This window comes from Ascaphus truei, chromosome 18, assembly GCF_040206685.1.
Source record: "Ascaphus truei isolate aAscTru1 chromosome 18, aAscTru1.hap1, whole genome shotgun sequence".
Taxonomy (NCBI): domain Eukaryota; kingdom Metazoa; phylum Chordata; class Amphibia; order Anura; family Ascaphidae; genus Ascaphus; species Ascaphus truei.
This window is the reverse complement of record NC_134500.1, coordinates 20980584-21004729: the sequence shown is the minus strand read 5'-3', so window position 1 is coordinate 21004729 and position 24146 is coordinate 20980584. Positions and strand designations below refer to the sequence as shown.

Here is a 24146-nt window from a genome sequence, read left to right as displayed (position 1 = left end):
GTTCACTCCAAGCATCACATTTCCCCCCCCCCCCCCATTTTTTTTTAAAATTGAATTGGAGCAGGGGGTCCCCGGAACTGAACCACATTGATTTCAGCTCCAGGGACCTCCTGCTTCCAGAAATACTTACCTCCTGGGGGTGCTGGTATCTCCAGATGATGGCACGACTTCCTAGTGGTCCACGGGACATCTACAGACACCATTACGAGAAGCCCAGCTAGCCTAGCCAGAGCTGCTACTGGCACCCCAGAAACGGAGATAAGTATTTCTGAAAGCATAGCTCCCAGAAGCTGTATTCTATGCTGTTCAGCTACAGAGACCCCCTGCTTTAAATTTAGTAAAAATAAAAAATATAAAACAAAATAAAAACCTTGCGCTTGGACTTCTCCTTTAATTAACTAATAAAGGGCAATATTTTCAATAAAACCTACAGTCAGAATTATAATCAGACAGGAAGGTGATTACAGCAGTTCAATGACTAATCTGTTATTCTATGTAGTTGATTCGCACGTATTGATATTATTGGTGAATAACTGGTGTGCATAGCCCTGTGAGCTGAAGAGTTTACAGTGTATTTATTATCTGAAGCAGAGTTAGCTGCAATGACCGGCTCAGCAGAGTGCATGGTGATCATGAATAAAAGATCACACATCACACTCCAAAGCCATTACTACAGTCCCTCACCTCCCTAATGAAATTATCAAGCAGAAAAACTTTCCTGAACAAATTGATTCCAGACAAAGTGTAATTGTTTTGAACCATTCTGTATAAATCTGTTCTCCAAGTTTTTGAGCCCTTAAATTACAAAACTTTCAAATGATTACCTCAATTCCCATTTCTCAGATCATGTTATACAGTACGTTAGTATTACACTATAAAAGAATGTTTAGGCGCATTTCTGATTCTTTTCGTACAAGACTAATGTGATACAAATTGAAAGCACATTGTATTGTTTTTTAATTTATTGATGTCTTTTTTTATATATATTTATTTTTTATTCTTGTCTCATAATCCCTGTAGTGGCTACAAGTAATTTAGTTGAAACAATTCATAAACTATGCACAAATGGTTTTATCCAGAGACAAAGGCTCCAACATTATTAAAGCACTTCATACTGTAATTTCTGCAGGAGCTAATATTTGGCCACTCGTATTAAAATCTTTACATTCTCACCCTAATTATTTTAGTACCTAGGACTTGGTGAACAGTCCATCTTTCATTTAAGAGATTATTCAACCCAAGTTGTAATTTAATTGTTGACCTGCAATTAAATACCATTGTGAGTATACATGTGTGTATTGTATTGTATGTCTTTAGTTATATAGCGCCAAAAGTGTACTCAGCGCTTCACAAAGAATACTGCACGTGTGTATCAACATTCTAAGGTCCCTTTCTCCCAGTAGTCCGGAAATGTGCCGCAAAAGTAGATATCCATAGATACAAACACATGATCTCCTTCACACGCATAATCACTACTCTGCAATGGCACTTTACCCACTGCCCGCCTCACCTTCCAGCTAGCAGAGCTGTTGCGGTCCCCTTAATCCTTGAAGTAGGGCATCCTCTTGACTATCCAGTCGTAAATCTGGGACAGGGTGAGCCTCTTCTGGGGGGCGCTCTCGATGGCCTGGCTGATTAGGTCGGTGTAGCGGGTCAGCCTGAGGGTGCTGCTGTTAACTGTAGGTTTTGCTGTTCTTTTTGATTGGTTGAAGGACTTTTGTGTTACAGATGCAGCGGTCGTTATTCGAACAAATCACAGAGCCGTTTTCGTGTGCTCTGCTGTATTCCACCCGGCATTAACGCGGCATTATCGCCCCAGGCACACGTGTTTATCGCGGTTGCTTTTTTTGAATTTCATGGATTCTGTTTCTTTGTGTGCAATGTAATGAATGAATTGTAATGTATACAGTACTGTGCTACTATGTCAATTTCAGGTGTTTAAAAACCAGAACACTAAAATTCAATTTTCTGCACTCGCGTCTTAAGGCGGTACGGTTGGAAGAAATCCCGCGCCATGACATGGGTATTCCGAGGTATACACCGCGGGAAGTGTTCCAATAACGGCCGCTACATCTGTATAAAGCATTATTTCGCTACTTCAGAACCACTTGGTATTTATTTAGTATCAAGAAATCTACAGTTTTCAATTGTGTACCTGGGACATGCACAAGTGGTCTGCATGCTGTGGTGTCCCTAGAAAACAAGGACAGGCACACGTGGTCTGTATGCAGACCAGAGTGACAGAGAAACACTTCCTTGTCCTGCCTTTTAAGCCCCTTTCGTGATTGAGCTGGGCTCGTTAGTAGTCCTGCCTTCCTCCACACAGGGATAACCCACTGCCTGACCATCACACAACAGTTCTAGCTGTCGTAAACAGGCCTGCCCCTGTTACATGGCCTGCCCCTGTTACATGGCCTGCCCCTGTTACATGGCCTGCCCCTGTTACATGGCCTGCCCCTGTTACATGGCCTGCCCCTGTTACATGGCCTGCCCCTTTTACATGGCCTTTGTCCCTTCTTTTAAAATGTTACACATTAGAATGAGCTATCTACATAAAGAAAGTACAACTATAGAGAAGATTATAGAGATCAAAAGGTGGGACAAAAGAGTGATTTTGGCATCAAAGTATGTACATAAATGTTATATGTTTTGCTGTCTTTATAATATATTATAATGTCATTATAAATACATTAAAATGTCATTATAAATAAAGTACTAGCAGGAGAAATATAACATGCAATGTTAGACAATTGTACTATGCTGGTGTTGAGTGAAAGTCTTTTTTTTTTTTCTCATGATGGCAAACAGACAAGCATCTGCCACACAAAATACGAGAGGCACAGACATGGGCGTATTCTTTGGATAACAATGAAAAAGGCTCTGGGTGTTAAATATTTTCATTGGTGCTTAGCAATACCTGGCTTACCCCTTGGAACATTGTTCAATGGCCGGAAAATGTTCAGAATAACCCATATGCCAGCACCTGGTTCTCTTCATTGATTGTAATGAAAGCCTTTAATTTTAAAAGTAATGGTTAAATAATGGATCTACTCTAAATGCAGTTGACATAATAAGAATTATCGAAGAATTAAGTAAAATAAATAAAATAAAACAAGTGTTGGTTATTATTCTCACACACACACACACACACACACACACACATATATATATATATATATATATATATATATATATACAGTATATATATATATATATATATATATATATATATATATATATATATATATATATATATATATATATATATAAATCACAAACACAGACTGTGAAATTAGATTATGATAGATTCACATTATGATGTACATTTAGTATTGTATACATCTTCTTTGAATTATTCATACACATTTGTTTTTATTCAATTGGGTAAAATGTTTTGTTTTAAAGATCTCAGGATTATCTTATTGGATCTATGTTTTCTTTACCCTTCTGGTACTAAAATGACTGATGTTTACAATTAAAGAACAGGACTTGAGCTTGCAAATTTGATTAAATATTTAATTGCTCAAAAAGGTACTTGGTCCACTCCATAATCATTCATTTACATTGTATTAATTCATGGATATAGCTAGATAAATGGTCTAAAGAAAAACAAATAATTTCACTAACACCAATTCTCAAGGATAATTTAAGCAGATATTTTAATGCTGTTCTTTAATTCTAACATCCCCATCTTGCATCAAACGATATGGGGAATTTTGCCTAGACTTCTCCTAACTAATATTGTCTATTCTTGGATAGATGGATTTTGTTAGTTATGTACAAACAGAGAACGATGGCTGAATTACAAATTCAAAGGTCTTACTAAAATGTTATGTGATGAGAGTGCCCCTCGTATTGGATTCAGAATTATTGCAGATCCATGATGTGAGTCCTACTGACTTATAAGAACCCGGTGCAAAACATAGGAAGTACAATAGGTGTAATTACTTTCTGTATATACTACAATAGATTGTATTCACTGTCAATGGAAATGTTACATTGGAAAATTAAAATGTAAGCTTTCCTTCCTATGAACTGTGGATGAAATTAACATTATAAACATGGGGTGAGAAAATAATTGTAGTAAAAATGACAGTGGGAAATTAAGTATTTTAATCAATCTGGTACTTCAGGGGTTAATGTGGCTACAGTTGAATTTTAAAAATAGAACAAAATGTTTTTATGGCCTGTTAAACCCTTGTGTCTGATAGAATCTAGAGATAAGGTATTTGTATTGCCCGAGATGGGATTAAATTATGGCTATTCTGACACTCAAGTAAACAAGACACTTTTAAAGGTACTTTCAAAGCATCCCCGGAAGGGTTCTACAGAGTGCCAAGGGGTGCGACTAACCCCAACAGTCAAAAATAGGAAAAATGAAGATATCATGGACCTGACACCTGCACTAAAGAAAAATATTTAGATATTTGTACTCATTGGATGGAGACGAATGCAATGGGAGAAGGAGCTCAGTGAGTAAAAACGACTGTTTGTGAAAATTATATACAGTCTGGTTAAAATACCCATTAGTAAGACTACCAACCTACTGTATGATACTATAGTATCAAAATATAGTGGATTGTTATAGTAGTATCAAATTGTATCCAGAATTTATGTACAGCAGGCTCCTATAGTGTCAATTGACACCTAAGATATCTTGTTCCCATGTGGGAGTTACAACCAATCGTAAGAGGGAAAGTGCTGGAAAAAATACCCTCTGTGCAGGCTTATACGGAAAGCTTGCTTATGCCAATTAGTAGCTTCTATCTAAAACCAATCAGTGCATATATACTATATGAGGTATTATAGATAATTACCTGGATGTATTATATAGCCAGGTTAGCATCCACTATATTTGGATACTATACTTATCATACAGTAGGTTGGTAGTATTGCACTGTCTCACTAATGGGGATTTTAACCACACTGTATATAATTTTCACAAACCATCATTTATGATGAATTTAAAAAAAAGCTATTGTGGTCATAATACATTGTATTGTTAGTGGTACATATGAGGTATATTATATACCTTTTATATAGGAACATTGATATTCCTTGATTATTAAAATCAATTATATATTATTATATCTATGTACTTTGAGTGCAATTCACAGGGATCTCTATGTGAGGCTTTACTTTACATACTGTACCAGGTTTTGATTGATTAACTGCTATCCCTCTGCACTGCAGTATTCTATTTACACATTGAAAATATAAAGCGGCTTTTGGATTGAGCGAACGGTCACTGCTAGTGGTTTATGATTTTTGGGGCAATCAACCAATATCTTTTTAATATGCAATTAGGTGTATTCACCTGTATGCAAATACATTGAATATTCTTAGATACTGATGTGTAGAACCATTGACTGTTCCAAGCTCAATTCTCTACAAGGCAATACTGTACCAGCTAGTGAAAATGAAATGTCCCTGTCTCTACTTTCCATATGTGTATTTGGTACATATCCAATCAGTTGGGATCATTTTAAGAAAAGTATGAATAAAGTATTACACCTGACTCAATATACTATGAAGAAAATGCTGAATAAATTAAGCCAATCGTGTGTCATATGTTAGTTTATTGTGTGATGTGAAAGGCTCATGATATAAGCTCAAGCATTGCATAAATTATAATAATAGTTTGTCCTTGTAGAGTGCTGCTAGTTTTACACAGCGCTTTACAGAGACATTTTGCAGACACAGTCCCTGCCCCATAGAGCATACAATCTATGTTTTTTTTGTTGCCTGAGTCACTGGGAAATAAAGTGACTTTCTCAAGGAGCCGACACCGGGAATTGAACCAGGTGAACCTGTGCCAGAGTCTTTACTCACTGAACCACTCCTTCAGCCCTTTGACATGTTAGTTCATTCTTCAGTATCATATTCTATAAAGATTCTCAATTGAAATCAAGCGAGCATAAAACTACATAAGTTAAATAGTATTTTATACTGATTTGGGAATTTAGGTTAAGTAGAGTATAACATTTAAGCGAATCAATGGTGAAGGTGTCTAAAGCACATTGAAGAGCAAAGAATTGTTGATCCCTACAGCACACAGGATGATGTTCAGTGATTTATATAATATAGTGCAATATAATTTGTTTTGTGTTAAACGTGGAGTTCACCTAATTGAACCAGTTTGTTCTTATGTATTTTTGCTGCAGAATATTGGCTGCGATGACTTTTTGGGGTCAGACAGAGTGGTTGACAAATGCGGTGTCTGCGGAGGAGATAACACAGCTTGTAAAGTGGTGTCTGGAGTGTTTAAGCATGTTCTAACTAAAGTTGGATACCATAAAATTGTTGAAATCCCCGAAGGTGCCACGAGAATCAATGTTACAGAGATGACAAAAAGTAACAACTACTTAGGTAAGTTTATTGGTTATTCTTTCAGACGTTTGTTTGTCAGCTTTGGGATATATGATTACAAAGAGATCTTTCCTAACTGATACTGTATACACCAAAAATAGGTCACCAGCAATATTTAGATTTATGGTTTTCAATGTAGTGACTCCATGGTACCCCTTAATGATGTATTGTGACGCTGTAGAACCTCTGCCTGTTTATCCAATATATGTAAAAATATGACTGTTTTGGTTGGGCTAATAATTTATAAACATATTAACAACTTTCAATGTTACTATATGTTTAGGTCATGAAATTATGGTGTAATATTAAAAGCTCCTGCAAATTAATATATTAAAATGCATGGCAAAAAAATAAAAATAATTGGGTGTTGAGTTTTCTCAAGGAACTGCTGGAAAACTAAACTGTTTGAAAACAATTGATCGAGACATTGGCGGTCGCATACATTATAAATAAAAATCTGTTGAATACTGTACTTGAACTGGTGAGGGTTCCCATGGAGGGGAACTGTTATTTGAGATGACATGCCAGTTCAGGAAATATGGAGCTCTGATGGTCTTACAATTCCAAAGTGCGGGGAAACAGCTTCAGGCGAGGAGAAATCTGCTTGTGCAGCCAACACAACACAGACAAACAATTTATTTTCAAAGTGCAGGTCTCCTCAAAGACGTAGATACAAAGTAGAGCTCTACTCACAAGTTCATAATGAAGTTCTCGATTTAATGTAACAGCCAAGAACAGTGGAATAACAATGTTTCAGGTCCCATGTGGAACTTCAATCAGAAATTGGTCTGATGGTCTTAGCATAATAATGTACAGTCATTGACTACTAGGGAGAAGGCTAAACAACATACCAATGTTACCCTTTATTAGTTGGCTTACAAGGAATGCTGTTGCAATCCCCCTTCTTGTTTCCTCAAACGTGCGTGGATATCGGACTTCTCTATCTGTTAACCAGACAATCCTTGAAGTGCGATCAGAATGATCTTACTGGAACCTCAGGATTGTTGTATATCAATTGTAAATATATAAGCCACAGTAGTAATTACAGTTATCTAATTGAATGGTTGTTATGACTCGCTAATAGCTTTGAGAATATCCCAAATGGTTTCTTACTTTTCAAACCATACTTATAAAAATGCTTTCACTTATATCCATCATGTTACACTTGAAACAAATAAACGATATAGGTCTTCGTTTCATGACTGCCCACACTGAATTTTAATCTAATTGCGTACTATATCAAAGGTGTTGGCTGAGACATTGGCTACCTTTGCTGTATTTACTTTCTGAAAATATATTGATTGGGCCTTGGTACCACTTTAGCTGGAGATACACGAGCACTGGGGGAGAGCGGGCAAGGGGGCGCAGCACCAAACGTTTGCGCACATTAGAGTGTGAACTGTAGAATGTCATAGAAAAAGGTTGACCTTAGCAATGTTGCAGAAGAAACCATGCGACTTGGCAACAGTGTGAATGTGAGAAGAGGAGGATCGTGAGGAGTCAAATGTAAAACCCAAGCGACATGCTTGAGGGACAGGATGGATGCTAGCGTCAAAGCGAAAATCCCGATAAAACGAGGAGAGGCGGTGCATTGCGAAATAGAATAGGGCTAGAGCACAAAAAAGGATATAAAATTAAAGTTTTATTGAACTTGTGTAAGCATAAAAATGGACAGAGGAATATATAAATGAGATAGTTGCCCATTCCTTTGTCCATTTATATGCTTACACGAGTGCAATAAAACTTTCATTTGAAATAATTTTTGTGCTTTAGCCCTATTCTATTTCGCAGTGCACCGCCTCTCCTCGTTTTATTGGGGATTTTCGCTTTGCTAATCAAGAAAGCCCTCCTACTGTGTCTGCATGTTCTTCATACCAACAAATTAGATAGTAAGCTCTTCGGAGCAGGGACTCCTTTTCCTTAATGTTAATTTATGTCTAAAGCATTTTATTAGTTTAAAGGATGTGACATCATCCCTTAAAGTGATGTCACATCATTTTTAACTAATGTGACATATCACATGGTACATGAACCAATGGATTGTCTTCAATCCCATTGGCTGTAATACCATGTGATATGAGACATGTGGTTTTAAAGATGTGACGTACCTCCCTTGGAGATGACGTCACATCCTTAAAAAATAAAAATAAAAAAAAAACAACGAGACGGGCACATGATACAGTGTCCAAACGGTATGCTGCAATAAAGATTTTTCACTTTTTTCTATATTGGGACCATGATTCTTCATTTTGTTTGATCATGCAAGTGATCAGGATCAGTTTGTGAGTGCCCTGGAGCCTGCCTCTTTCGGTGTCCAAATGGATTGGAGCTGTACCATCTGACCCTAAAATGTGATGTCACAGGCCCTATCTAAGGCCTGTTCCGTCTCATTTTAGCTCATGTAGACGTCGAGGAAACTTCCGTTGCTGGATTTACTATGGGGCTCTATTGGATTACAAAAAAAGAAGATAGAAGATTAAAGAAAAGAATGACAGATGCAGATAGAAGATGAAGGAAGATTTTTGTACCTGATGCTGCCCTTCAAGGAGGATGGACTCGGATTGCAGCGGATGACATCGCGGGTGAAGAGCTTCCTGAAACGCCAGGATTCGGAGGGTGAAGACTTCTAAAGGTAAGAAAAATATTGTATGTATGTAAATTTCTTTTTTTAGGTTTTTTAATTGTATTTATTTATTTTTATGTTTTTGGTAGCCCATTGACAGATAATGTATTAAACTGTGAGGGTACAGATAAATACAGTGACAGGCAATGCATTTTTTTGTCAAATGCTTGTTTGGAATTGATTGTTATTTTTCTATTTATTGTTTTGATTAAAATGTTTGGAATTTGGTTGGCTTATTTTTAGTACATTTTGGGATTGGTTAGCATTTTAAATAAATTATTTTTTTTGTTGGCTAGTGGTTTAAATTAATTAATTGTTTTGTTGGCTAGTGGTTTTATTTATTTAGTTGATTGGTTGGCTAGTGTTTTTATGTCTTGAATAGTTTGCTTGGATAGGTGTTTATTTAATTATATTGTTATGTTTTGGAATAACATAATTTTAATTATTTTGCTATTTTGCATTTTTAGTGATAGATACATTTTAGTGATGTGTACTATTAGGCTATTTAGTTATTTTATTTGTGGTGTTTAGGTGCTTGTGTATTCATTTAATGCATGTGTATTTTTGGACTTAATGATTTTTATTAGGTTGACCATTGAGTGATATAGTGGCTTTTCATGCCCCTATTATATGGGTATGATATACCACTGTGCCAATCAATGAGTAGAGGGTGGGTATAGTGTGGGTATAGTGGCCCTTGGGTGGGTGTTTAGGCCTCATGGGTGGGAAGTGGGGGAGGGTGGGTTAACCCGAGGGTGGGTTAACCCCTTAATTACTGTTATTAATCGTTAAGGTGATTAAGGGGTTAAGGGCCACTAGATTGTATTTTTTCATGAACTCTTTATGGCAACAGAGGACATGGACCAGCAGTATGCTGACGAGGACACCCTTCATGAGGGCAGGGGAAAATAGAAAGTTTTATTTACTTTATGCAGGCTAATGTTTGATTTTATAATGGATAAATGAGCTATTATCCATATCTGGATAATAGTTATTTTGCCTATAAATAGACTGTATGTGTTGTGGGTGGTTGATGGGGGTAGAGGAGGTTGGTTAGGGTTGTTGTGTTTATTTTTGTTTCTTTGGAGTAGATGGATTGGGTGAAGGGGTAGTAGCCCCAAGGGTGGGTGTTTAGGCCTTCCTAGAGGGGTAGCGGGACTCGTTAACCCCTTCATTACCATAGCGGTTCCTACCGGCGACATAAACGGCACAGCGATTTTTTTTGCATCAAGCCTTATAGAATAGGCCCCTAAATGTTTTACTTAAAGTGCAATGACAAAGGTAAATCACTGGGGGTTTTTTTTTTTTACAGAGATTACTTTGTACATGTATCATGTTCTAACAGATTTACAAATACAGTGTACTTAGTGCTGAAGAAGCACTTGATGGATTGAAGGATTATAATTAATACACCCGTTGTGTGATAGATTATGTACTTGGATATCTTCCAGTTATAGCAAGTTCAGGTTTTGGAATTTGACTGTAGATCTGGCTCTAGAAAAATAAAACTTTGGCATACTACAAAATTCTATTTTAAAACCTTATATATTCCTAGTGCATTAATGAAGACTAGCAGAGGCGATGAGGAAGGCACATCAAATAGGGCACGTCTAGGAGACCGATATGCAAGAAAGAGCTTGTTATTTCAAACAACAATAAACTTGATCTCCTAGAACAAAAACACAAGTGTTCGAGTACACTGTTTGTAGTGTTTCCAAACAGAATGATGGGAGCCAAGTTATGCGAAAAAATTCTGATACAAAAAGTATATAAAGATAAATAAGTGGAGTTCAGAGGTTAAGTATTTAAACATCGCTTAAATCACCTGTGTTTATATTTGACATTTTAGAAGCAGCCAGCTCTTTATAAATAATGGTTCCAGTTATATTTATTATACCCAAGTAGTGTTTGATATGTATCATATGTTTGTCCAGACAACAACTGGGACAATGTTTACCTTTATTTTTTTTCCTAGGGATTATAGTATAAATAATCATGTTGTTCTTGCTTCCACAATAAATATTGTTTTGTAATGTTTTTCAGAATGTGAATAACAGCAAAATCATGTGTACTTTGATCAAATTGTTTTCATGAGATGCTTTAAAGCATTGGACATAAATATATGCAACTAAGACAAATGGTGGATATTCACCCAAGTAAAATTATATATTTTTTGCCATGAAAATAAGAAAAAAGCTTGGAATTCTTAGCATCAGTGTATGGATGTAATTGTTGCAATGTTTGCTTGTTCATTGTTTTGTGCATAAGTGAATAGTTTTTATTTAGGAGTATTAGGGGATAACCTGTGGGGATACAACGGGAGATATACCATTCTGCATCTTATATGATTCAGTAATATAGTCTAAAGTATCAGATACAGCAATACAAAGGGAAGTATTGAGTTCTGTGTCATATGACATAGTAACATAATAGGAATTATGAAGGCGAGCACATACTGCGGAGTTACTGTACATCTGACTTTTACCATTTTCATGGCCCATTTTCTTCGGAGTGATTAAATCCAAAAGATGCACAGCACACATTCTAAACCTTGTATCATTATTCCAATTTCAAACTCGGTTTCCCATGATTTTGTTAATTTATACTGTCTGTTTTAAGAATATTTAACAGAGATCTAAATAGCTTATTAAAAACTCTACTAATTTTATGCTTCTAAGTAAAACCTATAAAATGGTATATACCATTACATCATTTGCTTCCATCTTTGCACTCTTTAGCCCCTGAGTCCTGCAGGATATATCCAGGGCCAGTGCAACCATTAGGTGTCTTAGGCAGTTGCCTAGAGCAGTGATTTTCAACAGGGGTTCCTCGAGCACCCCTCAGGGGTTCCACAGCCGCTAGGGGGGGAGAGAGCTGGGACAACTCTCCCAGCTGTCCCAGGTCTGGCAGCGTGGCGGAACCCCCACATAGCAGTGACCCGGAAGCAACAGCAGCTGCCCCTGATCATTGCTCTTTTCTCTCCCTGCTTCTGCCATCAAGTTACGGCTGACAGGAGGAAAGAAGCATCAATGCAAGAGCCGGCTCTCTTAAAGAGACCCGGCTCTCTTAAGGAGACCGTGTGTGTCTGTGTGTCTGTGTGGGGGAGAGAGAGTGTGTGAGAGGGGGAGTGTGTGTGTGTGAGGGGGAGTGTGTGTGAGTACGTGAAAGGGGGAGTGTGTGTGTGTGTGTGTCTGTGTGTAAGTGAGCAAGGAGTGTGTGTATAGAATAGAGAGTGGGAGAGTGAGTGTAAGGGAGAAAGTGTAGGGGAGAGTGTGAGGGGGGAGACATGAGTGAGGTAGAGGGAGTGAGAGATGAGGGGGGGGTGAGGGTTGGATTTCCCCAGAATTTCACAATCGAATTCTGGGGTTCCCTAACCAAAAAATGGTTGAAAACAACTGGCCCAGGGCAACACATTTTGGGGGACGGTGGGGGCGGCGATGGAAGAGGGAGGTAAGCGCAGGGTGGCGGCAGCAGAGGAGGAGAGTGGAGGAAGGCGAGCAGCGGCAGATGGGGAGGAGGAGGACGGCAGGCTGTGGCGAAAGGAGAAAGAGCATGAAGGATCTCGGAAGCAGCGCAGAGTGGAAGAGCAGGATGGCCGGGGAGGAGCTCCGCCCCAGTGGTCCAATCCAAAAGTCTTCATTGACTTCCAGTGTCTGCTGTTGCTCCAGCACAGCTCCTCCCCGGCTGTCCAGCTCTGCCACCCTGCTCCACTTCCATGATCCTTCGTCCTCCTTCTCCCGCTGCTGCGTGCTGTCCTCCTCTGCTGCTCTGCTTCTGCCATCCTCTTCTCCCATCGTCGTCCTCCTCCTCTGTCCTCTCTTCCCGCCGCCGCCTGCCATCCTCCTTCTCTGCTGCCATGCTCCACCGAAGCAGGTAAGTGAGTTAATGGGATGAGAGGAGGAGAGGGTGAGAGGAAAAGGAAGGGGTGACAGAAGAAGAGCAGAAGGAGGAAGGTGGAAGAGGAGAAGGAGGGAGGTGAGAAAGGAAGGGGTGAGAGAGGAAGAGGATAAGGACGGAGAGGAATAGGAGAAGGGGGTGTGAGAGGAAGAGGTCAAGGGGTGAGAGAGGAAGAAGAGGTGTGATTGTGGAGGAGGGTGATTGAGAAGGAGGATGAGGAGGATGGGTGATGGGGGAGGGGGGTGATTGAGGAGTGGTAGGGGGTGAGAGGTGTGAGGGGAGGTGAGATGAGTTAAGATGAGGAGGAGAAATGAGTGGTGGGGGGGGGGGGTTGCAGGGCTGAAGGTTCGCCTATGGTGCCGTATACCCTTGCACCAGCCCTGGATGTACTGAACTTCACAATTCCATAAAAAAATATAAAGTCATTTTAAGTTCTCATAACTTGTTTTGAGACCATCAATTTGTAATCTTTCTTTCTTTACTTTCTAGTCGTATTTGTATACTACAGATCTGTCTGTTGGCTTTCACCCCAGTTGGCAGATCTCAGACTGATAAATACTTAAATGACTGTTACTTTGATGTTCTGTCTTGCAAATATGTCTGTTCAAAGAAAATTAAGGCAACCTATAAAAAACAACAAAAAGACAGCATTGTTAGATGCTCAAAAAAAGTGTTCAACCTTCTGTAAAAAATTAAAACGTTTAAAATATCTGTATTGAAAAATTATTTGAACTTGAGTACAGGCATACCCCGCATTAACGTACGCAATGGGACCAGAGCATGTATGTAAAGCGAAAATGTACTTAAAGTGAAGCACTACCTTTTTTCCACTTATCCATGCATGTACTGTACTGCAATCATCATATATGTGCATAACTGATGTAAATAATGCATTTGTAACAGGCTCTATTGTCTCCCTGCTTGTGCACAGCTTCGGTGCAGGTAGGGAGTTCAACTTTGCTGTTCAGGACGTGCTGACAGGCGCATGCGTGAGCTGCCGTTTGACTATTGGGCGATATGTACTTACTCGCAAGTGTACTTAAAGTGAGTGTCCTTAAAGCGGGGTATGCCTGTATATACATATAGTTCCAATGCAAGCGACAATATACTCAGAACACATTTAAAAAAGAGGAGCGACCATGAGCCACCTCCAACCTCCGCCACGAGATGAGCAGCTAGTAGCTTTATCCCGTTACCCAAATCCCAGCCTGGGAAGAACTTCATTGCATTATTGCAATTAATGTATAACTGTCTAAGAGCATTATTTATTGCACGGTACCCCATAGACCCATATTTACAAAATGTTCTGACAGACGACACCTTACAGTTCATTCTAGTCAATAGCTGCACGGAATCTTCCACTGTTGGAAGGTGACACTCAAGACAAAGCACCATGTAAATATGCCCTATAATCCAAATGCTGACAGTACATACCTGGAGTCACTACATAGTTATATAGGTTGAAAAAAGACATACGTCCATCAAGTTCAACCTATGCTAAATGTAGATACTTTATCCTATATCTATACTTACTTATTGATCCAGAGGAAGGCAAACAAAAAACCCCAGTCATATCATCCAATGATATCTCATAATGGGACAAATAAATTCCTTCCTGACTCCAAGAATTGGCAATCGGATTAATCCCTGGATCAACATCCTTCCCATGGTTACTTATTTGGTATATCCCTGTATACTGTACCTTATCTTTCTAAAAAGATGTCCAACCTTTTTATGAACAAATCTATTGTATCTGCCATCACAGTCTCCATGGAGACTAGAAAAAAGCAGCCTCTACATTGCGTTAGTATTCTAATTTTATATGCTGTGAAGCTGTTTCCCAGTGCTAGAGACACGTTCAACTCCATTCAAATGAATGGGAGTCAAGTTTTCTCCAGCACAGAGAAACCTACTGTATGAGACTGTACAGTGGCCATAAACTCTTTTCTTTGCCGAAGGGCAGCATTTAACTATTGTTACCCTTGAGCCCAGTTACAACTCATTCAATATATGTTGTGAGTATGCTTTCCAGTGGCAGAAGCCAAGTGCTGGAGAGAATATGAATGTAATGAATATTATTTTAAGCTTAAGACAAAGATTTATATGTATGATGTCAGCCTCTATTGGAATGAAAAATATAAAACGAATGAAATGTGTCTGCCATGAATAATATGGTGAGAAGTTGCATTTATCTTGTATGTAGAGGCTTCATACTTTACTTCAGAAGCCACATGTGGTTCACTATTGCCCTAAACCTTCTCTTTTCATCTTGAGATGGTTTAACCACTTCTTTGTTAGTAAATTGTGGATTGCATGACAATCCTCTCCAGTATTGAAGATATTGAAATAACACACATTAAAACAAAGCAAATGCATAGATGTTTCCTAGTCTCTTCGAAAATTGTAAGCAAACTAGTGAAATAAAATATTTTTATAGCATGTACATATATAGATTGTAAGCTCTTCGGTGCAGGGACTCCTTTTCCAAATGTTACTTTTATGGCTGGGGCCATGGTGCCTTCGCCCGCTCGGAGGCGTGCGGAGGCTGTGAGGAAGCGGGTGCTTTCCCTGGCCGTGGGGGGCGTGCTATGGGGGCGTGCTATGGGGGCGTGCCTAGGGGCGTCACGGAACTGGTTGCCCTCATTGGGCGAACCGCTCACGTGACCGGCCTGTCACGCCAAGAAATCAGTTTGAAATGATTTCTTGCGCAACGCAATCCCCCTCCCACCCGCATGCGCCCGCACGCCACATGGACGCGAACACTGCCTTAAGGCAGTCTGTTCGCTCAGCGTGTGGACGCCTCCACGCGGTCTGCGGTACCATGGCCCCAGCCTAAGGCCGTGCCTGTAGTGCCGTCAACGGCGACACGACGGGTGACATCACCCGTCGCTACTGACGAAAGTTATATTTCGCAGGGCGGCGGCGTCACGGGTTTCCGGCCATTTGACTGGTTCAAGGGTCGTCACATTAGGTCACAGCCCTTGAAAAATCAAATTTTGCCGGCTACCAGTTTTCGCGATGTCGCTCTGTCGCATTGTAGCTGTCGCGCTTACTATAAGCACACTCCGGCGGCAATGCGTTTGTTTTCGGGCGACGTCGCCGGCACTATAAGCGCGACCAAAGTCTGTAGCGCTTATTTCCATTATGTCTCACGTAGTTTTGTCACGTGTATTACTGCACTGCTGTGGAGCTCTATGTACATGGATGGCACTATATAAATAAAGGTATACAGATGTAGCCAGACATGCTTAAGAGTTTTTAAATTGTCTTGAATATGCAATTGCAAGAGAACAGTCTTAGCCAAGGTCTTTTCTCACAAGTTCAGAGAAAGTAGAGCCTTGCTTCAGAAACTTGTAAATGTCGTTTCATTACATTAACTTCACAGTCTGCAGATGTGAGAGCTACTCGGTCCAAATTCTCACTACTCGCCTTCACTCGTTTTCCACTCTGATTAAACACCTCATTGTCAAATTATAGAGTAATTCACTTTTTAAAGAAAAAATAATCTTAAATGATATTTCAGGAAATCTATAAATAGCCTTATAGCGTATTTTTTTAAGAACTTATTTTTTTACTAGTGCCACTTGGCAGTCAACATCTTTTCTTCATTTGGATTTTAGTCTCTCACTCCCCACTAACCTAAGAAGCATCTATATACACAGTACAGTATATAATTCCCAACTGTCCATCCATCTGTCACACATTTTGTATCATAGAACTTTTTTGCTACCCAGTCATGGTATACAGCAGGGGTGCTCAACTCCAGTTCTCATGATCCCCCCCAACAGGTCAGGTTTTAAGGATATATCTGTTTCAGCACAGGTGGCTCAATCAGTCCCAGCTTCAGCACAAGTGACTCAATCAGAGGTTCAGTCTTCGATTGAGCCACCTGTGCTGAAGCCGAGATATCCTTTGAACCTGACCTGTTGGGGGATCATGAGGCCTGGAGTTGAGCACTTCTGGTATACAGTGCATCAATAGAAAGTTCTGAGTACCTTACAAAAAAATCATCTGGGCTTTGAAAACACAAAATGTTGACCATCAAATTCCAACAAAGCCTTTTCACCCTTCATTATTTTCTTATCGCTGGACTCTGTTTATTCTATTGACTCCTTCTGGAAGTCTTATAAATTACTTTTAAAAGAAAGCTTACAATTGAAAACAGGTACTTATCCTAGTCTATTACATTCTCCAGGCAACTGGCTGCTCATCAGAAATTCCTACCTCCTGGGGTTCACTTACAGTACATTGCGTGCATGTGCGGGCAGGGCTGGTGTATCTGATTCCATGTGTTGTTTGGAGGTAGACTTTCCAGCAAACATTTCAAAACCTAATACAAAATATGTTCTATTTTAAAGTAGCATGAACCTTTAGTAAATGGTGCTTCATGGCCAAGACATTTCACTTTATTGTACGTACAATCTGCAAATGTGCTCTTACGAAGTAGTGATAAGATGTAAGGACCCTTCACTGGGATGTAAGGGGATTTATAACGCAGCACATTTGAGTAAATATGATCCAGTATGTTCTCTAGTAATTCCAGGTTTAGCTTCTTGACCCTTTGGAAGTCCCATGATGTAGCGACCATGTTATGAGGTTCGGCACATGGGGCCCCCATGCTGTAGGGGCTACGTCATGGACTTTCTGCTCATATTCTAGGGGAGATTGCATTCTGCATTCCTGTGGAGCACTGAAAGCGATCTGGCTGGCAGAACAAGGGAAGATGAGGACTAATCTTCCGTTCCCATCATCAGTGATGTCATGATTGCTCTTCAGGGCAAATGATTGCGATGTGCAGGAGGAGCTGCGGCACTCTGGGGCTGTGGTCTCCCTGGCACGTAAACGGTTAAATCTCTCTTGATGCAAGAATCCTAATCTCAAGTGAAAAGAGAAAATGAATGCATACTTATACATAGCTCTATATATATGCTCAATGAATTGTAAGAGCAATCATGTATTTCAGTGGTTCGCAACTCCAGTCCTTAAAGACCACTAACAGTGCAGGTTTTAAGGCAATCCTCTCATTAGCACAGGCGGCCCAATCATTGTGACTGAACCTGCACTGTTAGTGGTCCTTGAGGACTGGAGTTGGGAACCACTGATGTGCACTATTTGACTCATTTACCTCTCTGCAGTGCTGACTACTCAGACCATTGCAGATAGGGTATGAGCATGGAGATACGTTTAAACGATACATTTAAACTTCGTGAAATGGTATTGTCAGTCTTTGAGGGATGTTTGTGGTGATAATTTAGCTGCATATAACCATCAGATAGGATATTAACATATTTTATCTTGAAATAGACAAATGTAAGTGAAGACATGAATAACTAGAGAACACTATAGATAGAGTAATTCATCATGAGATTTATGGATTAGAAGGAACATTGGACTGTCCAATAATTTACTCTTTCACAGCACTAGCAGTGCTATATACTGTAAATCAATCCATTTTTACACTTATGTATCTCAGATCTGCTCATCCGAAAGTAACACATCTATGGGTCAACCTTAGCTTTATTTTTTATTCTCACTTTTAAATGACCAAGGCTTCTAATCAATCACCTTTTATTAGGTACCTGAATGAACTCAAGGTTTTGTCAAGTCAAATCCAATTTAATGATGACTTTCATTTTTTTGTGTGACAACACCTCTGATTAAAAAATAAAATGTTAACAGGCAGCTAAGAAATTACTTAATCCTGTTTTTAATTCCTCCTTGAATGGAAAAAAAACATTGAATAATAAATATTGAGTGTGGGACATATTTTTGGGGAGGAAACAAATTATGTGAATGTAGCAGTTGAGTATGTGTACTGTATATGTCCCTGGTTTTAATCCCCAGTATCTCCATTTTTACTGGCCATGTGGATATATATTGTATATTTTGAAGCAGGGAGGGAGTGTTGTGCTTACCCAGAGGCAGCCTGTACTTGTCACTGCGAACGCAGCAATTTGTATTGATGGTCCATTTGGTGTGGACCCAGTATTGTTCCTAATTCTTAGAAAAGCAGTATTTCAGACTGCTGTGTTTTATGGAGTTGAATCAATATGATCTAATCAGAGCAGGGATAAGGAACAGTTGCAGGCAAAACCAGTTCCTTTGTACCCCCATTCCAATACATGAAAAGGATTAGTCATTGTCCAAATCTTTTCTCTCTGCATCTGGGAACATTTATATATTGCAGAAGTAAGCGGGTCTCGGCTGTGAAACTGGGATAAACATAAGCTGTGTTTCTTCTAGCTTCCATTTTTTTCCCAGACCATGCGTCCTTATAGACCATGCGACTGCGTAATGCTAAAGACCCCAACAGTAGGATAAATTAATGAATGAATAACCAGATACTTGTAGGGGGGACCCCTAAACATAAACTTGATAGAAGACAGGTACTGGGTTGCAGTCCCGGATGGTAAGCTCACTAATAAGTGACGCTGTTGTTAACAATAACACAAGGAAGATTGAGCATAATAACACCCTATAACGTACCAATTGTCTAAATAAAGTCCTGAACAGGAAAACATGTAGCAAGCGATTGACTCACTCTGAGTGCTGCACAGTCCATGCGATCCAAAGGTGAGGGGTCCTCAGGTGTGCGTCTGTCCAAGGGGTAGGCTAGTAGAGAAGGAGAAAAACTGGAAGAGCACTACTGAAGGTATCAAAAAAGTAGAAAGGAGGGTGCGTATCCCATAATAGATTATTTATTGGTCATGGAAAAACAGGGCAATGGAGAGCCCTACCAACGTTTCACGCTTCACAGAGCGCTTTCTCAAGGTAAGGTAATACCTTGAGAAAGCGCTCTGTGAAGCGTGAAACGTTGGTAGGGCTTTCCATTGCCCTGTTTTTCCATGACCAATAAATAATCTTTTTATGGGATACGCACCCTCCTTTCTACTTTTTTGATACCTTCAGTAGTGCTCTTCCAGTTTTTCTCCTTCTCTACATGCGTCCTTATATTGCGCTTTCCCTAATAAAGCTCGTTCCCCAGAACCAAAAACAAATTGTAAGAGTTGATGTTCCGTAGAATACAAGATACATTTTACAGACAGGTCCCAAATGTTACCTTTATTTTATTTAATCCAACATCAGCAAATGTTACACAATTTGAAAGAGGTGTGAAAGTGTAATAATATGCAAACAAAATCTGCCAGATGCTGAAGGTGCGATGTTCTTGGAATTGTGCCCTGCACAGAACACCTGGGGCATATGTCAATTTCCGTTGAAACATACTCAGTGGTGTGTAATTTCTTACTTATTGTATAATACTGTGCTTCATTAAATCTATAAATGTTAGTATAGGTACAACATACCAGCACAAATGTGTCTAACCCAGTTTGATGCTAGAGAAACTATTAATTCACATATTAACTTATTATTACATTTTCTTTGCCATAAATGCAGTTGAGACGTAGAGGAAAGACAGGGCCTTCTTCTGAATCAAATTAGAAGTGCAGTACTTTACATGTGAAAGTTTAAAGGGCCTTTTCAAATACCGAGCATTTGCTACCGGAAATGTTAAGGACCATGTGTATCAAGCGTCAGAACTGGAGCAAATATGGAGCAAATTCACTATTTTGATTTTTGCGTCACATTTGCGTTCATGCGACAAGGCTCGTGTCAATTTTACTCTTCGTCAGCTAACGATTCAGAGGAGGGGTAGAGGAGCACGTGGGGGTGGAATTACGTGAAGGATCCGTATTATAATTTGTAAAACTTGTCACCCACACTTTCATTGTTTGAAAAAAAAAATTTTGATTGAACAAAAGTTTGCCAGGCGTTCGCCAAATAACAATCACTACATATGGGATATATATATATATAAAATCAGGGGGGAATTGCCCATCACGATTGAAACAGCGGGCTCTCTGCTTCTGAATGAGACGCCCGTTGTGTTATTCCTACTGGGCCACATCAGCCTGGAAGAGTTGCGCAGTGGGGGTAGACAGGAGCAGTCCCTCTCTCTGTGCATCTGTAACCGGCGCTGCTTTTATTTTATTTTAATTACATAGTATTGAAGCGCAGGGTCTCCAGAGCTGAACCACATTCTTCCAGAGTTACAGGCCCTGGTATACCCTGCACGTTTAAATGTCCCGGTCTCGTGACGCAGGAGAATTAAACGTGCAGAGAGATACTGGCACCCAATACCGGGGCCTGTAACTCGGGAAGCATGCCTGAAAATAATGCAGTTCAGCTCCGGAGACCTCCTGCTTCAATACTATATATTAAAAATAAAAGAAGCAGGGACCCCTGCTGTGTTAATCCTGATGGGCAATTAGTCTGACCGCGGGTAATCCAGGAAGAGACAATTATCATGCAGCTGTCATCTGCGGGTTTCCTGGCCGAATATTCGACAATACATCTGGCTGCATCGCTATATTATATATGTGTAATAATAATACACACGGCTACTCTAGCCAACTCACCTTTCTCCTGGTGCTTTCAATTAGTTAATATTTACCCTTTACTCGATTGCTATCATATATATATGCTTCCACCACCCAAGAAATATCAAATATGACTTTTGCCGTCTTTGGTCCTGTTTATTACAGAAAAAAATATGCTCTTAACACACAAAATACTCGGCTAACCGACTTAGAAGTAAAAACTCCTCTAAAAAGATTTTTAAAGTCTGACTAAATATATGAAAGACCCGTAACTTCAATAACCGAATGACGCCATCTTCACGGTTGCATCTCCACATGCACACCTGCATCTAAAATTTGACAGCCTAACTTCTATTTTCGCGGGAGAAACAGTTATCCGTCTTTTGCACCCCTTAATCATGAAGAGAGTATTGTATGATTTGATTTGTCTTATTGCAACGATGCCAAATATGTACCTGTTATTTTTCAGAATAGATTTTTTCTAATAAAGTCCTCCAACTAAGTGGTGAATTTGTCACCTCTCTCTGTGATGCACAAGTGATAAGTCAAGAATGTTACAGGTTTATTAGAGGCTGACAGTCCAGGATCTGGCTATTGTCCTTATCCTTCTAAACTACACATATTTCACTTTTAGTGGTCCATCAGTGATACCCCTCTTTGTTGATCAGCACAGACACATGAAGGGTCTTGACCTGTCATAAACACAATTTCTTGTATTTTTAACACAATTAGTAAGCCAACGTTAACTCCTGAAGTACCAGACTGATTAAAGTACTTGATATTCCCCACCATTTTCATTACACTGCCCATTTTATTCAGTTAGTTCATTCGCCTTTTTTATTACTGCTCTGTATATATAGTTTATTAGTATTGGCATCTCCTCAGTCTCTCTGCAGTCAGAGAAGTAGACGGCAAGTGGTGAATAGGTGGAGAGACATGGGGACCAGAAAGGCACAGGAAAAAGAAGGCTCAGAAAAAGCAAAGGCTGAATGGTAGATCGAGAAGACAGTAGACAGCCAAGAGGGCTCTGCTTTTGCAATTGATTTGTTAACTTCAACCTTTGGAAGATATCATGCCTTGTTGGTTTTACAAAAGTATTTGTTTAAAGAAATATACAGGCATACCCCGGTTTAAGGACACTCACTTTAAGTACACTCTCGAGTAAGGACATATTGCCCAATAGGCAAACGGCAGCTCGCGCATGCGCCTGTCAGCATGTCCTGAACAGCAATACCGGCTCCCTACCTGTACCGAAGCTGTGTGCAAGCAGGTAGACTATAGAGCCTGTTACAAATGCGTTATTTACATCAGTTATGAACGTATATGACGATTGCAGTACAGTACATGCATCGATAAGTGGGAAAAAGGTAGTGCTTTACATACATGCTCCGGTCCCATTGCGTACGTTAATGCAGGTTATGCCTGTACTGAATGCTTCTATTTCTACCCATTGTGTTGTATCAATGATAACTTCACAGGGCCATTTTAAGACCTTCGTAGGCCCTAGGCACTTTTATTTCTAGATGCCTGTGTGTCCGATATTTTTACTAATGTTTATGCTAATTTCATCGTTTGCTTGTTTCTTTCGATACTAGCGATATTTGGCATCGATACTTTTGTTTCGATATTTAAAGGTATCGATACTTCAAAGCCATTTTAAATTAAAATTTGCTGTTTTCTCTTACTTCGTGTTTTTTTTTGTTTAGGTATTTTTTCAAGTGAAATATTGTAGGCCCTAAAAGGTTTGTAGGCCTTAGGCACTGTGCCTAGTCGGCCTAATGTATAAAGCGGACCTGTAACTTCACACAATATCCAAAAACCTTTTTAATATTGCTGCAAAAGTAACTGTTTTGAAGGCTGTTTTCATGTCCATCTAAAAGATTATATATATTAAGCTCTGTTTCTCTAGTAATTGGTGCATCCATACATTCTTCAGAAGGGATTCTGCATTGATGAATATTCAGTAAAATGTTTTTTTTATACTGATTTGCAAACGTATATACAAGAAACACATATGAAGCTACGTGAAAAATCCTTACAGGTCATGAGAAAGTAGTTTTGTCTATACACACTCCCCAAGTAAAACATGGAAAGAAGATACATATAGCTAATGTATGGGAAATTTAGACTTAACCACAGGACTATATTATGTGTTTCCCATTTGGACCAAACATATCTGTTTAGCAGATGTAGTTTTAGCTCCTCATTTTAAACAGGATATGGTGTGTTTAGTGAATGTATGGTTAGAACTATTTACAAATTGGCATAAATATGTTTAAAAAAACATTTACATATATTGTATTTGTATTAATCATTCTCATATAGATAGGTAGTTAATATGTTGCATTGCTTACAGTAAAACTTTAGGAATTTGCAGATTTTTGTTTCTTAAATTGACTGCTTTGTTTGGGGGAAAGCATGCAATATTTGAATAGTAGTTTCTATTATATCCCTGTATCTTTATTCTATCATCTAATCCAGGGGGCGAAAGATTTTTCAGGGGGGGCATGGCAGTTGCAGAGGCGCTGCGCTCTTTCCCCAAGGCATTTCAATTTAATACCGGGGGATCATGTGAGGCCTGTGCAATGTCCCTTACCTTGTCTTTGGCGACACGCCGCCATGTCATCATGACCCTGCGACGTTATTTGACGCCGAAGACAAGATAAGGAGGGGGGTGCGAGCAGAGGGGGAGCGCAGGCAGGTGGGCACAGCGGGGAAAGTTTGCGCTCCCCTGATCTAAGCCAGGGGTGCGCAAAATGGAGGGGGCGTGAGATTTTCTGGGGGGAACGCAGGTGGTTGCAGAGGCCCCGCGCTCTCCCACAAGGCATAAAAATTAAATGCTTGGGGATCACGTGAGGCCTCTGGAACCTCAATTT

At 39.6% G+C, this 24146-nt stretch overlaps 1 protein-coding gene across 4 annotated transcripts in view; it reads left to right on the top strand.

The window, feature by feature from the left end:
* Positions 1–24146, top strand: part of THSD4 (thrombospondin type 1 domain containing 4) — a 531228-nt gene that overhangs the window by 449653 nt on the left and 57429 nt on the right. For all 4 annotated transcript variants that reach the window (XM_075575823.1, XM_075575821.1, XM_075575822.1 and 1 more), the window contains one exon: positions 6165–6369. In XM_075575823.1, the coding sequence (XP_075431938.1) occupies positions 6165–6369 (205 nt within the window). The remainder of the gene's footprint in view (positions 1–6164; positions 6370–24146) is intronic.